Source organism: Otolemur garnettii, unplaced genomic scaffold, assembly GCF_000181295.1.
Source record: "Otolemur garnettii isolate 467f Iridium unplaced genomic scaffold, OtoGar3 scaffold00007, whole genome shotgun sequence".
NCBI lineage: Eukaryota > Metazoa > Chordata > Mammalia > Primates > Galagidae > Otolemur > Otolemur garnettii.
The window spans coordinates 35,881,477-35,898,265 of record NW_003852402.1 but is presented as its reverse complement, the minus strand read 5'-3'; the positions used below and the strand labels follow the sequence as shown (position 1 = coordinate 35,898,265).

At 33.3% G+C, this 16,789-nt stretch overlaps 1 protein-coding gene across 4 annotated transcripts in view; it reads left to right on the top strand.

The window, feature by feature from the left end:
- The window catches only part of METTL25 (methyltransferase like 25), a 128,734-nt gene that overhangs the window by 34,417 nt on the left and 77,528 nt on the right, over positions 1-16,789 (top strand). For all 4 annotated transcript variants that reach the window (XR_002771636.1, XR_002771637.1, XM_023509345.1 and 1 more), the window contains exons 6-8: positions 7,233-7,327; positions 11,349-11,378; positions 15,516-15,589. Coding sequence is in view for 2 of the 4 variants with exons in the window: in XM_023509345.1 (XP_023365113.1) it covers positions 7,233-7,327; positions 11,349-11,378; positions 15,516-15,589 (199 nt within the window). In the remaining 2 variants the exon portion in view is untranslated. The remainder of the gene's footprint in view (positions 1-7,232; positions 7,328-11,348; positions 11,379-15,515; positions 15,590-16,789) is intronic.

Here is a 16,789-nt window from a genome sequence, read left to right as displayed (position 1 = left end):
GGTGTATGTGGCTGGCGCCTTAGCCGCTTGAGCCACAGGCGCCGAGCCGAGAACTAGAAGTATTGATGATACAGGCCCGGTCCAAAGGCATGAGAAGACAGATATCTGAACTCGTTCTGTCAGGTAGAGACAGAGAATTCAATCTTTCTCCACTTTTTGTTCTATTCATGTCCTCAGCAGGTTGCATGATGCCTCATGCCCACTGGTAAAGTCAGTCTGCTTCACCAATTCTCAGCTGCTAATTTCTTCCAAAACTCTATGACTAGTCATCCAGGAATAATATTTAACCAGATATCCAGGCATTTCATGACCCAGTCAAGTTGACACATGTTGTTAACCATCACACCTGACATGGTTCAATGGGAAGCAAATTAGAGATGATTAATTAATCTTTAACCAATTCCCCAATGGTAAAAATACCATTTTGCCATTATCAGCTATTTCCTTTAGATTTTTCTGTGAAGAGAAATTTATACATGGAATCTATATCTCAGTAAACTTAAATTGAAGACACATTCTGGTGAAGGCAAAAGGAAAAATCCAGTAGAGGCCCAATCCATATTTATAGAATAGATAAATTCACTATCATGAATATATGATCATTATACTATGATTTTCTTTAAATATACATTTTACAGTCATATACAGAACATTTTACCTAATGGTAGCAGAATACTCATTCTTCTCAAATACACAGACATTTTCCAGGATAGATCATGTACTGAGGTGACCAGATGTCCTACTTTTGGTGGGACAGTCCTGATTTTTAACAATTTGTCCCGTGTCCCGTGGTGTTTTTAAAAAGTCTCAATTTTTGGAAAGAATACACAACAAGCTAGGGAATGGCGGGAGAACGGGAAGGGAATATACAGTTTTTGGCTGCCATGTGGCTATTTTGCCAGGATATGAGTTTTATATTATTTTTGTTAATTTTATAATGTTAAATTTTAATAACAAATAATTGTTGAGAACTGATTATAGAGAACTGCTTATCAAAGTTTGCATTGTTGATCAGTTGTTAGAATTCGACCACCATTATTTGGACTTAATGAACAATGGCATTTTTTGGCATTGGCAACCACGAAAACATTTTGTAACTGTCTCTCAGATGATACACATTGTACTGCGTGCTAGTGCTAGTTAAACAAGTGATGTCAACAACTCAGCTATGCAGATAATTTAGGTAATTTATTTATTTAATGAATTTAGCAGACAGTACTTGTATTATTTATATTTTATAGTGGTGGCAAAATGTCTAGTGCCAGCCTTGAAGGTGATACTTAGGTCTTACGAGGTATCATTATTAAAAAAAATGTTGATAAGGAAAAGGTTAAATTTTAGACATCAGCAAAAATCACAATAGAGAACAAATGGTTATAGAAATATTTCATCATTTTGAAACAAACCATGTTCCATACAATAATGCACTAAAAATTGTGGGATTCACGCTATCCTTACCAGGAACTAATGCTCCAACTGAACACATTTTTTCTACGGTAAATAAAGTGTGGACATCAGAAAAATCACAATTAAGTGTTGAGACTTTGAAAGCCATTTTATGCGTGAAATATAATTTAACAAATTCTTGTGAAAAATTTCATGACCTTTTAAAAAACAATAGCAATCTACTAAAAAAAATTCATTCAAATGAGAAATATGCTAAAGAATAAAATAATACTATACATAATTTTTTAATGTATATATTTGTAAATTATACAAATTGAAATTAAAAAATATATACTACAATACTATTTTTGCGTTCTATTAAAATTTTTGTTGCTCCATATAGACCAAATTTTTAATTAAGAACCCCTCCCCCACCACTGTCAATGGTGTCCTGCTTCACCAATGTTAAAATCTGGTCACCTTACGTATACTTGATCATAAAACGAGTGTGAGGGCTCGGTGCCTGTGGCTCAAGTGGCTAAGGTGCCAACCATATACACCTAAGGTGGTGGGTTCGAATCCAGCCCAGGCTCACCAAACAACAGTGATGGCTGCAAACAAAAAAAATAGCCAGGCATTGTGGTGGGCACCTATGGTCCCAGCTACTTGGGAGGCAGAAGTAGGAGACTCGTTTGAGCCCAGGAGTTGGAGGTTGTTGTGAGCTGTGATGCCACAGCACTCTACCCAGGGGGACAGCTTGAGGCTCTGTCTCAAAAAAAAATAACAAGTGTGAGGACATATAAGAGATCAGTATGATTCAACAGATATCTTTACAGTGATAATGGATTGAAACTAGAAATCAGTTGTGGAAAGAAAATGAGAAAATTGAAAAATACATGGAAATTAACAATGTATTTTTAAGCAACTATTAGGTCAAAGAAGACATCAAAAAGGAAATAAGAAAATAGCCTCAGAAAGTTGAAAACACCTTATATACCAAAACTAAAATAGCACAGCAAAAGAAGGAAAATCATACGCTTACATTAAAAATGAAAAAAGATATCAATAAACAACCTGACTTTATACTGTAAGGAGTTAAAAACAATTGAACTAAAAATCAGTAGAAGGAAGGAAATAGTAAAAGTTAGAGCAGAAATAAAAGATACAGAGAACAGAAAACAATTCTAAAAATTGACAAAACTAAAAGTTGTTACAAAAGATGCTGGATTACCATTTTTATGGCTGAGTTGTATTCTATGGTATACATATTCCACATTTTATTAATCCATTCATGTCTTGATGGCACATGGGTTGATTCCACATCTTTGCATTTGTGAATTGTGCTTCTGTAAACATTTGAGTGCAAGTGTCTTTTTCACATTGATCACGTTCTTGTCTGTAGAGAAACTTTAATTTGATCAGGTCTCGTTTGTTTGTTTTTATTGTTGTTCTAGTTTCCATTGGAATCTTCTTCATAAATTTTTTCCCTGAGCTGAATAAGAGTTTTTCCAACACTTTATTCTAGAATTCTTACTGTTTCATGGCCTAGGTTTAAGTCCTTTATTGATCATGAATTAATTTTTGTTACTGGTGGGAGGTACAGATGCTGGTCCAGTCTTTTACATGTTGATGTTCATTTTTTCCAGTACCATATGTTGAATTGAACAGTTTGATGTCAAGCACGAAAATTGAAGCAGCAATAAAATATCTTCCAACTCGAAAAAGTCCCAGACTAGATGGTTTTATACCTGAATTTTACAAGATCTACAAAGAGGAACTTGTACCTACACTGCAGAAATGATTCTGTAACATTGAGAAGAAAGGAATCCTCCCCAAGTCATTCTATGAAGCCAATATTACTTTGATATCAAAACCAGGAAAGGATACAACTAAAGAAGAAAACTATAGACCAATATCCCATTTGAATACAAAAATTTCAGCAAAGCAAATTCAGCAGCACATCAAAAAAATAATTTACCATGACCAAGTGGCCTTCACCCAGAGATACAAGGATGGTTTAGCATTAACAAATCTATAAATGTAATTTACCATATAAATAGATCCTGAAAGACTATGTGGTCCTTTCAATTGAGGCAGAAGACCATTGACAAAATTCATCATCTTTTCATGATAAGAATGCTCAAAAAAATTGATATACATGGGACCTTCCTCAAAATTGTAAAATCTGTATATGACAGACCTATAGCCAACATCATATCAAAGGGAGAAAAATTAAAGCATTCCTGCCTAGAATCGGAACCAGACAAGGTTGCCTACTTTCAGCACTTTTACTCAACATAGCGCTGGAAGTTCCCAGAAGAGCAATCAGTCAAGAGAAGGAATTGAGGGAGTCCACATGTGGAAAAAGAGATTAAACTATCCCTGTTGACCATTTGATCTTTGTCTAGAAAATTCCAAAGAGTCAACCAGGAGTCTTCTGGAATTGATAAATAAATTCAGCAGTCTCACACAAATTAGCAGCCTTCATATACCCCAACAACAGTCAAGATGAGAATCACATCAAAGACTCAATACCTTTCATAGTAGCAATAAAGAAAATAAAATACTTAGGAATATATTTAAGGAGGTGAACAATCTCTTTGGGAGAACTATGAAACACTGTGGAAAGAAATCGTAAAAGATGTAAATTAGGTGGAAAAACATATCGTGTTCATAAGTCGCCAGAATCAGAATTGTTAAAATGGCTTCAATGCAATACCCATTAAAATTCCAACATCGGTTTTTACCAATTTAGATAGAATTTGTTCTACACTTTGTATGGAACCAGAAAAAAAAAAAAAAAAAAACAAATATCCAAGACAACCTTACATAAGATGGTTAAATCAACAGGCATCAATTTACCAGACTTCAAGCTGTGCTGTCAGGCTGTACTCCCAAAACAGCACGGCACTGGCACAACAGACAGTAGACAGAGACCTTTAGTTCAGATCTGATCTTTGATAAAGTAGACAGACACACAAAGGGGGAAGGGGTCCCTATTAAGTAAATGGTGCTGCTCTTGCTTCCGTAGGATTAGTTGGTTTGTCATCACATTCCAGGTAGAGAAGAATGAAGTGGAAGTGTAGGGATGGAAAGTACACGTTCCCCATCCCTTTACGTGTGTAATCTGGAATTTGCACACATCATTTCTGCCCATATTCAGTGGGCCAAAACCTAGTTTTGCAGTTATCCTAGTGGCTGCATGGGAAGCTGAGCTTTGCAGTCTCTAATCTGAATAGTTGAGTGCTCTCTCAGTATAAGGAATAAGGAGAGGCTGGATTTGGGGGTGGGGAGCCAGCTGGCATATTGGTTAGTAGTTTTCCTAACCTCTCTGAATAAGTGGCACACACCCATTTCTCAAACCCCTTACTTTTTGCAGTAAGATCTGTGTATTTCTCTTTTCAGTTATAAGAAAAAATGCTTGTAGTAACCCTTTCATTCAGCAGTAATCATGTCTCAATTAAATTATACAACCTCTGATAAAACTCAAAACACTGATTCAAGTTCTCCTGGAAGTAGAAGTAGCGCTGTGTCCCTGGGACCTAGATAAGCTTCAAGAGATCTGTAATTCCTATGCAATTGCAAATGAAATTGTTGGTGAACATGTATTTTATAGCTGGGTAGTTAAGAGCACAGGTTCTTGGGTTCTTGGAACTTGGGTTTAAGTTCCAGTTCTGCCTTGTCTAGATTTATAACTAAGGTGATTTACTTTATCTGCCTGTGCTCACTTTCCCTATCTGAAGCATGAGAATGAGGGTATTAATAATATCCATCACCTTGAGCATCTATCATTTCTGTTGCAGTTTTTTTGTTTGTTTGTTTTTGCCGGGGTCAGGTTTGAACCCGCCACCTCCCATATATGGGGCCTGAGCCCTATTCCTTGAACCACAGGCACCACCCATCATCTGTCTTTTCTTTGTGTTATAAACATCTCAAATCTCTTCTCACTGTTTTTGAAATATATGATACTACATATTTTTACTATAGTCATCCTACTGTGTTATTGAACATTAGAACTTATTCCTTCTATCTGTTTGTACCCATCAATCTGCCTCTCTTCACCATCCCCCATGCCCAACACACACGCTTCCCAGCCTCTAATAATGTTCTGTCTCCATGAGATCAACATTTTTAGCTCTCACATGTGGGTGAGAGTGTGCAATGATTTCCTTTCTGTGCCTGGTCTATTTCACCTAACATCATGACCTCCAGTTTCTTTCATGTTACTGCAATGACGGACTTCATTCTTCTTCTTTTTTTTAGCGGGGGGGCGGAAATAGTAGTCTGTTGTATATATATACCACATTTCTTCATGCATTCATCTCATGATGGACACTATGTTGTTTACATATCTTTGCTATCAGAAATAGTGCAGTGATAAACATAGGGGATGGGTATGCCTGTGATAGACTGAGTTCCCTTTCTTTGGATAAACACCAGTAGTGGGATTTGGGGATCAAATGGTAATTCTATTTTTAGTTTATTGAGAAAGCTCCATGTTTTCTATAATGGCCGTACTAATTTACATTCCTACAAATAGCATATCAGAGTTCCCTTTTTCCTGCATCCCTACCTACCAGCATCTATTATTTTTTGTCTATGTTAGTAGCCTCTCTAACTGGAGTGAGGTGATACCTCATTGTGGTTTGGGTTTGCATTTCCCTGATGATTAGTTCTGTTGAAATTTTTTCATGTACTTGTTAGCTATTTGTTTGTCCTCTTTTGAGAAACATCCATTTAGATCCTTTTCCTATTTTTTAAGAACATTGTTTTCTGGTTATTGAATTATTTGAGTTTATATTCCCAAAGGGGGGGTTCATATCTTCATCTAATTATCAGTAGGGTCTATTACAATTGTAATTTAGTACCTGAAAGAAACCTTTTACAGGCTTATGATTATGAATTTAAATTTTCTCCCTTTTAATCACAAGTCATCTGGGATTCTTCGTAGTGCAGAAGTTTACGGGACCTACCTCAATTATATTTTCTTTCAACGCATTTTCTTGTTTTCATGTTTTTAGTTAGGCTTTATTTTTTAACCTAGTAGAAATTTATACTTACATTTATCCTAATTTTCTTTAATTGTCACAGTTTTTTATAAAATTTAAACCTAATCTCCAGGCTTTAAAATAGAAATTGTTTTCTTTACCTTTAAAAAAAACCCTGTGGAAGTAATAGTTCTTCATCAGTAGTTTAAACATCAGTTTGGGTAACTCTGTAATTAGGGCAGTTGATAATGTGATTAAGCAGTAAACATTGATTATTGTTGTTGTTATTTAAGTCATAAGTGCAGTTGAGCCAGATTGTATCATAGTTGAATTACAGCCTCCTAAAATAATGAGCAAATAAGAACCTATACAGCTGTTCTTTTTCTGGAAAGGGAACATACTCGCTAGTAAAGAAAATGCTTCAACATTGTTAGGAATGAATTCAAATTGCTCTGTAACAAATTTCCAGATGCCATATTTAATAAGTCACTGTTTTTAAAAACAGCTCAGCAATGAATGTTCAATATCTCATCACTTACCTCCTGTGATTATACTGAACATGAAGAGTACTTGCCTTTGAAAGTGACTTTGCTAAACCTGAGAGAAATGATTTTGGCAATTTGGTTGGTATCAGACCTGGAGCTTAAACGTAAGCCAGCTGTTGTTGAGCAAATGCCATTTTCATAACGTTAATATGATTTCATATTAATGAACTGGAATGAACCACTTCCATCCCCACTTCCATGTTTCACTACTGTTTGACTTTCTTGGTGACTGATTTGCCTTCTGGATAGATTATTTACTTTAATGGAAAGAGGAAGAATTTTATTTAAATTATCTATATTTTTCCATCTGCAGAATGTACTCAAGAAAAGTGGGGATTTCCAATGTGTCACTATTTAAAGGAAGAGAAATGGTGTTGCGGTCGTAATGCCAGAATGTCAGCATGTTTGGTATGGTTATGTTTTTTCCTGGAATAAACATTGTGTCCAGATGTTGTAGAATTTATTATTTTTGGCTGATATCATGCATTAAATGCCATATTTTTATGGACCATCATCAGAATGCTTTTGTGCATTGCAGATTACCAAAAAAAATGACTTGCCTTCCCAACATCATCCACTGGACATACAGTAACATAACAAATGTTTATACGTAGTTACTTCAATTAATATATAAAATGGGCCAAGTTTTAAATTCAGTATTAGTTCAGTACTTTGTTCACAGCTCTGTGACGTGTTTATGTTTGTTCGTATTAGAACATTTTGTCTCCTAAATTTTTATAGAATGGGAAAAATATTATTAAGCTACTTAGGATATGAAGTAACTATGTAGTCAAATAAAACCTAAATTGTGCCTGATTTCACTAGTGTCCTTATTTCTAGAACACTTGAGCCCATAGTGGTCTCTATTCATGACACTATATTGGTTTACAAATAAGCAAATTAAGTAACATTTTTTAATGAGAAATTTAAAATACTGCAGTTAGGCAAGATGAATAAATTTAGAGATCTAAACTGTAGCATGAGAACTATATAGTATAAACATACTATAGTATCATATACTAGAGATTTCTTCTGAAAGTAGATTTTAGGTGCCCTTCACACACATGTAACTATATGAGATGATGGATATATTAAATTGCTTTATGGATATGTTAAATTACCTATTGTAATCACTTCACTGTGCACGGATGCTCTTTAACTTACAGTGGAGTTATATCCACTGTAAGATCTTCAGAAATTGAAAATATCTTAAGTCAAAACTGCATTTAATACACCTAACCTATCAAACATTATAGCTTAAACTAGTCTACCTTGAACATGCTCAGAACACTTAACGTTAGCCTACAATTGGGCAAAGTCATCTATTTTGATGAGCCAAATAGAATGTTGTGAAAACAGGAGATAGTTTTAAAGTATTAGAAATATTTTCCCCATTCTAATATAGAACCTACTTTATAATAAATTCTTGACTATATTATGTAATTTGTTGAATACTATACTGAAAGTGAAAAACAGAATGATTGTATAAGGTACTCAAAGTATGGTTTCTACTAAATACATATCACTTTTTTTTTTTTTTTTTTTTTGGCCAGGGCTGGGTTTGAACCTACCACCTCTGGCATATGGGGCCAACGCCCTACCCTTTTGAGCCACAGGTGCCATCCAATACATATCACTTTTTTATCATTGTGAAGTTCAAAAATCTTGACTTGAACCATCACAAGTTGGGCATTGTCTATATATTATGTATATCAAAACATGTTGTACATTTTCATTTTATACACAATTAAAATTAAATTTTAGTTTATTAAATGATATGTTTAATATCCAACCACAAGTTAAATTAATTCTTTTAGGTTCCACTATTTCTATTCCAGTTACATAGCAATGTGAAAAATACTATACCATGTGTTCTAGGTTATATATCCTAAAGTTATGTTAGAAATCTAATTATGGTTAATTAATTTTTTTAATGTAGTCCAACTTAAAACATTTTTCTGAAAATATGTCTTACTCTTTCATTTTATCTGTAAATAGTACTTAGTTAGGATCTTGTCAGGGACTTCTTAGAATGATAGGTCATTATCGGAATGGGGCAAGTAACTGAAGTAGACTAGCTTAAGAAAAAAGACCAAAAGATGTTGCCATCAGACATTTTACAATGAAATAGGATAGATCAGTTTATGGCAAGGCCCACAACTAATAGTCCTCACTCATAAGTATAGTACTTCAACTCAGATTTATAGTGCCCCAATTTAATAATTAGACAGGCAGGAGTTGCTAGATATCTAAGGAAAGTCTGACAAAAGAAAATAGAGATCAGATTGGGTGGCACTTGAGGCTCAAAGGAATAGGGCACTGGCCCCATATGCCAGAGGTGGCAGGTTCAAACCCAGCCCCAGCAAAAAACTGCAAAAAAGAAAAAAAAAATAGAGATCAGATTTTAAAAAAAGAAAAAAATTCTAACTTGGAGGAAATAGAGAAACTATCTAAAATAACATATTAATAACATAATACTATTAATATCCCATAGACAAAAGAATATATAATATTTTATCTATAAAACAAGAGTGATTGATCACTATAAAAATAAACATTCAAGGAATGAAAAGGAATTATTGAAAAATAAACTTTCTATAAATAGTCAATGCTTAAGGAGCTAATAAAAAGATACCTTTCTGGGGATGCTTTGAGATAAGTAGTTTAGGGCACTAACCAGAAATAAAATACTAAATAAATAAGAGTAATCTTGTCAGCATACCTCAAGCCTGATAAAACTGTCAGGTAATTCCAGATTAGTATGAAGGATACTTGGTATATTTTCCTCATGATCTTTGTTTATTGGCCAGAAACAATATTAACAAATAATATTAATGTTTGCAAGAAACTGTTCATCACCTACTTGGTTATCTTTTATTATGTAATCAAAATTTATCATTTGCATTTATAAATTAAGCTCATCAGCAACATATACCAAAAGTAGTCCCGTGTTATATAATATTTTAATTGGCATGAAAAATTTTATTTTTAAATACTCTTTTATTTCTTTATTCAGTTCAGCCTTTAGGAAAATGCATAACAAAAATTTAATCTGAAATTAGCACAACCAGTACCAGGAATGAAATCTCCATAAATATTACCTTCAATGATAAATCTGGGCCTGTTAACTATTTTACTTAATATGAAATTATGTAATAACTATCTCTTGTATTCATAACATTCTATTTGGCTCAAGATGTTTGGTGAGGTGTCCTTTAAGTAAATAATAAATTATACTTTTTTCTTCAAACAGTTTCTGTGAAACAGATTTTTATACAATAAACTGTCTTTGTCATTAAATGTACTTGGTGTGAGGGCATATAAGTAAACCAGTGTTCAGAGGCCAAGTTTTTAGTTCCTGCTCAGTTGCTAACTAGCTGTGCAACTTGGGGAAAGTTACTTACCTTGTCAGTGACCTTGTGCCTCTGTTAAAATTATACTTATACAAGATACTCTGTAAATTACCTTTTGGTTTTAGAAGTATATTATGTAGGTATATCTAGAAAAATTTACTAATGAAAGCCTAGAGGCCTGAAACAAATATGAGTATTTTAAATTTGAGTAGCAAGTATATGCAGATGCATTATATTTTTTTACTTCTCTTTGTTTACAGTACTTTCTTATTTGTAAAATTTTTTAACAATAAAATTTTAATTAAGCTATATAAATCCAACTTAGTTTTGAAACTATAAATGAGTGGAAATGTATCCAAAAAGTTTGGGAAGACCCTATTCCATACTTAAATATGACAAATCTTCCATATATATTAGATTGTGAACATTTACTAGAAATGTTAGGAAATATTTTATTAAAATATTATGATTCTTAACATAATTTTAAAAACTGGTATATATAAAAATTTTTTTAATATGTTATTTTCTTTTGTTTGGCACTTAATCATATGTGAATTTGCATACCAAAAAATATACACACCTTTTCAAAATAAGCTTTGAAGTCTAATCTCTTTATCTTTGTTTACTAAAAGACAATATGTTTGTTTAAAAGTATTAGAAAATTTGTTAAAGTATAACACATAAATATATCTTTATGTATGTGTGCATAACAATAGCATTGAATCTATTTGATATGTTTAACTATACTAAAAGTGAGCCAGGAATATGTCGTTTCATTTTTTTCCTGTTTTCTAATTCCTTTTGAAATTCAAGGACTATATAATTGGAATTGACGTTCGAGGATATGTTTGTGTATATGACACATATCTATTATAAATCAGCCCTAAATTATGCAAGCATAGTAGTTAACATCTTTTAATGATGTAAACAGTTTTAACTACATAAACTTAGACGTTATCACTTAATTGATCCTTTAAAATGGCACTTTTACAAACCTTGTCCAGTGTGCAGTGTGTTTATAAAACTTATGAGACTAAATATATTAACAGTCTGTCCTGCTTTTTTTTTTCTTATAGGCATTGGAGCGGGTTACAGTTGGCCAAGGGGTGAGTAAGAGTGTTTAATCCACATGGTGAACACAGTCATCTTCTCTCTAGTATTCTTCATACTTGACCTGCTGATGAACTTAAAACCCAGTGGATTTTAATATATCACCTCTACTTGTCACTTCTGCATATTCAGGTTTATATATTTTCCTTAAGTTTACTTCAAAAGCAAAAATGAACATTCAGAACAGTAAATCAAGCATTTTAGGAAAATTTCCACATTATGCTCTTACACTAACCTCTCCTTTCTTTTGTGCTAAATAGTCTGTAAACATTTCTAAGGAATGCTGCTGGTGACAGTCAGGTTCTGTGGGCTTAGTTCAAGCAAATATAAACAAGGAACAAGAGATAGGATTCAGGGTTTTAGTTTTACTCTATACAGAACTTTACTGTATACAAAACTAGCGATGTACCTTGAGGAAAGTTACTTTATCAGTAACTGTGCCTCTGTAAAAATTACCCAAGAAATTCTGCAAATTACCTTTTGATTTTAGAAGTATGTTACTTAGGTATATCTAAAAAGATTTATTGATTTCAACTGGTTGTTCTTTGATTAGTCATTAGTGGCCAAGTGGATTTGTTAACTTCTATAAATAGAAGTTAATACAATCCATATAATTGTCTTATCCTTCATCTTATATTCATGAAACATATTAGGAATTTTTTAAGAGTTCTTTTGTGATACTTTCACAAAATTTCTTCCTGAATTTTTAAAAGTAATGATAATTAGAAACTAATTTTAATAACAAATATCATCTACTGAGTTCTTACTGTAGGCCAGGAACGTTTTGTATGTTGTTATTTTTTTAAATATATCTGCACCCATGTAAATATTAATAAAAATGTATTCTTTTGAAGGTGTTAGTATTAGAGCATACGGTTTAAGTTTATGGGACTTTAGTTTCAAACTGCTGGTTTGCATGATGTGTTCATCACTTACTGGTTCAGTGACCTTCGATACATTTCATAATTCTGTGTAGCTTAATTTCTTTATCTGTTAAAGTAGGAAAAATAATAAGAGGAGTAATGATAACTTCCTTAATGGATGGTTGTGAGGATTAAATGTAAGAAAAATGTAAATGTTTAAAACAATGTCTAGTACATGGCAAGTTTTTGGTAAATGTCCACTGTTGTTGCTGTTAATAGATAATTAACAATTACAATCATGAAAATATCAGCTGAATCTAACACAGAACTTACTAAAGTACTAGTCAAAGTTCTTCTCATCAACTAAGGTAATGAACACGTAGTACCATGAGCTGTTACTATCCTGTGATACCCAGGAGGACCCTTTAAAGTAGTAAATGCTGGGATTTGAATCTCTGATGCTGTAGTTCAGTCTCTCAACTACTGTACTGCATATTAACTGAGTGGTTCTCTACGGGTCTACGAAAAAGAAAACCCTTTTATCATAATAATACCCTAGTACATTTGTGTGGTGTTTTTTAATTTTCCAAGTGTTTGCTCATGCTTATAGTCAGTCCTATGAGTTGGATGTTATCCTAAACTTACATTAGAATGATGTACAGCAGAAATCTAATGGTGTGCTCTCGTTCTTCTAATGAATTGCAGAGTCCTTTCCACTAGATGTAAAATGTGTGTCTAGTACATATGCTTTAAGAGTATACACTTTCTGCTCCTTCCATGTTTAAAACACATTACAGCATTAAGTTGATTTATCACTTGTGAGGGAAAGAAAGTAAACTCAGAGACACATCCAGTTTATTCCTGGAATATCAGGCATAGGCTGCTTGGGAGATGTTGACTCCTCTCCCACCACTTCCATCTGTATTTACCAGGGTGGGCAGTCCTTGTTATTCCAGGAATGTGCATTCGAAGGCATTTTTAACTCTCTTCATTTCTCTTAGGAAACTGCCATAAAGCCCTTATCTAACACAGTTAACCTGGGAATGATGATTTATTCTATTGTGTTGTATTTCTCTGTGCATTCCATTTCTGTATATTCTCTTGCTTTTTTATTGTCTTTTTAATAATTTTTAATAACAATGTAAAATGTAAATATTTCTAAATTATTTTGATGTTATTTTATACGTTTTTAAAATTAAAGTTCCTATATATTATAGCTAATCAATAAAAAAGTTAAGAATTTAACTTTTAACTTTGAAATGATAAGTCATTTGTAGTACTAATACTAATATTTCATATAATAGATTTGCCAAAATGCCTTGAATTTCAATAGAACATAAGAGTAGGTTTTGATATATCAAAAGGTTTTTAAACATTTTGTGAGAGAAATGAAAGGATTTTCAATGAAGTGATAAATGGATGATAAAGTAGAGATTTTGGTACTATAGAAAAAAATTACTCAAGATGATAGACTCTCAAATGGTAAATATATACAGAGATAAGCAATTTTAAATGAAATATGCCTAACATCATTTCTGTTTTGTTTTGCTGATTCATATTTTAAGTAAAGTCCCTATTGACTTAAAGTTATATACAGTTTTGCAAATTGTCTTCAAAAATAATGATACATAGATAAAACCAAAATCACAATAAACTGATATCAAAAAGACCTACCCTAAAAGAGAGACGCAGTGATATGGAATTACAAGATAGGAAATGTTTACCCACAAAATCCTGCATGCAACATTGATATACTGTTTAAAAAGAATTTTCCTTTATTGTAATAAATTTTAATAGATTTGGGGGATGGGGTACAAGTGGTTTTTTGTTACATGGATAAATTGATTCGTAAAACACCATTTCTTACTAGGATTACCATGTCTAATATTTCCACCTTCCAGACGGGACATAACTTGTGTTCTTACACAGGGCTTTGTTAATATGGTACAAGTAAGATGTTCTTCAGTGACTTAAGAGGGCAGTGCCAGCATGGGAAGACTTAAGAAATAATAACTAATTCTCAACCCCCAACTTCTGGTTTTTGTGGTGTCAGCATTGTATTGACTTAATGTTGGATGGAGGAGAAGGACAATAGAGTGGGTTTTCTGCCTGAGCATATGGATTAAATTGTATTTTGTTATAAATTCCAAGTGAATTCAAATATATTTATTCTAGTTAAAAACAGATGAAAATAACACTGTTGGACTCTGTAGGGGAATATACATTATGAAAAGCTAACTCAGTGGATGTACACATTCCACTGAACTCTATCTCTAAAAGTTTGCCAATCTTCAAACTTTGTAGTTTCACCTTATTTGACTTCTCAAAAGTATTTTGAATTATTAACTCCTTTCCATACTTACTCATTTTTTTGTTTGTGTTTGTTTTCAGTGTTAACTTTGCCTGGAGGCTTGATGGTTGTTGCTAACATGATTTTGTGTGTGTTGGGTATCCTGTACCATCAATATCAAGCAATCTGTGGGGATGTGGGTGGGATTGGCGTGATTTTTGTAGTTTCCTAGTTACAGAGTGCTCTTCTATTGCTGCAGTGAAGTGTTCCCTCTTTTTTGAGATGCTTCTTTGAAACTGTCATGTATCAGTGAAGCCTTCCTATTCAGCCATTCCTTCTTTCCTTTTGAAAGCCTTGAAACTTTCATGGAACACCGCCCATCTCTTTGTCTCCTAGAAGTGATGCCTTGCCAAGAATGCAGTCTCTTACCTCATGTCCTTTCCAAGGCTCCACTTTACAGCTCTGCATAGCCAGTCGGTCTCATCTTTCAGGCTTCAGACATCTCTTTAGTACTTCTCTAGTAAGGCAGTACCCTCTCTTTCTTCTTATGAATCCCAGTTGATACTACCTTTATTCTACCTCCTTTAAAACAAGCTGTATTCTCTTCTTTTTTGTTCATTCCCTTCCTGATTCTGCAGGCTGCAGAGCTGATTTGGTTGGTCTTGAAAGTTAATTTCTGCATTTTTAGCTGATGACTCCATGTAGGCATTAGCCCATTTTTCATCGATTCTGATTTTCTTCTACATTCACTACTATTTCTCTTGTAGTTTCATCATCTGTTTACCTTCAGGGTTACTTCACAGAGATAATTAGCTTCAGGATAACAATTTAACTTAAAAGGGGAAAATTATGAAGTCATTCTCCAAGTTTAGCAGCAAAGTCAGTTTTCTGGCATTCATTTACAATTCCAGCTCCTTAGTATTGGTTTAATTTATGTTTTATTTGTTTCTGGTGCTTATATATGTCTACGTTTTTTTCAGCTGCCTACTGAATCACTCTTCTATCGTGCTGTTCTTCAGGATATTATTAAAGATTGTTATGGCATCACCAAATGGTATGAGGATTTCATTTTAATAAGAAATACTTATATTGTAAGTGAAGAGAATTTTAGTCTTCAGGTGAATTTTTTCAGGGTCAGTGTTAGTAGTAGAAGAATTTAATTTGAACATAATAAATAACAAAGAAGTACACAGCAACTGTTAAAATGGAGGCAGTAATGATTAATTTCTTTATGTTCTAAAAGGTTGTTGTAATGTTAAAGAAATATATGTGTATATAAATACAGTGTATAATTACTTAAGAATTCTTGAAGCATTGAAATGTCATATATAAGTAATTCAGTAAATATATTATCATATGAGTAGGGTGACCAGATTCTAACATCTGTAAGGCGGGACAACATGGAGCGGGGCGGAGCGGCGCTGGGCAGGGCCTGACAACAAGACAAACTTTGATAAGCAGTTCTCAATAATCACTTCTCAGCAATTATTTATTACAGTTTAACATTATAAAATTAACAAAAATAATATAAAACTCATATTCTGGCGAAATAGCCGTATGGCAACTGAAAACCGTATCTTCCCTTCTTGTTCTCCAGCCCGTTCGTGCATTCTTTCCAAAAAGTGGGACTTTTTAAAAACACTGCGGGAAGCGGGACAAATTGTTGAAAAGTGGGATTGTCCCGCCAAAATCGGGACGCCTGGTCACCCTACATATGAGCAAAAATTATAATTTAAAATGGTTCGCAACCACTACTTAAAATAATACTTAACTAGTTAAACAGATGCTGATTATAAAGAACCTTTAATGCCATTTGGGTCTCTACTGGTAGAATAGTAGCCCTGCATGTGTTTTTTTGTTTTGTTTTGTTTTGTTTTGTTTTGTTTCTGTTGTCCCCAGATAATGCATTGCTTATACAGAGAGGCAAGGGGGAAGAGAATTTTCAATAATATCGGTTCAACAATGGTAATATTCAAGCATGTGTTTGCAATTTTGTTAGGTTTTACAAATATGCTCTGGCTAATTAGAATATTAGGATTCTGACTTCTATTTGGTATAGTTGGATTATTTTTCAGATTGAAATTGGGCAATTTTCAGGTTCTCAAAGACCAGTTCACATGTAGAGGTTTTAAGATTACCTATTTCTCTGGTAGAAAAAAATATGTAATTTTTACTGATAGAATTTATTATAAGTATCTACATGGGGTTTTTTCAACTATCATAAGATTATCTCAATCTCCATTCTCTTCTCCAT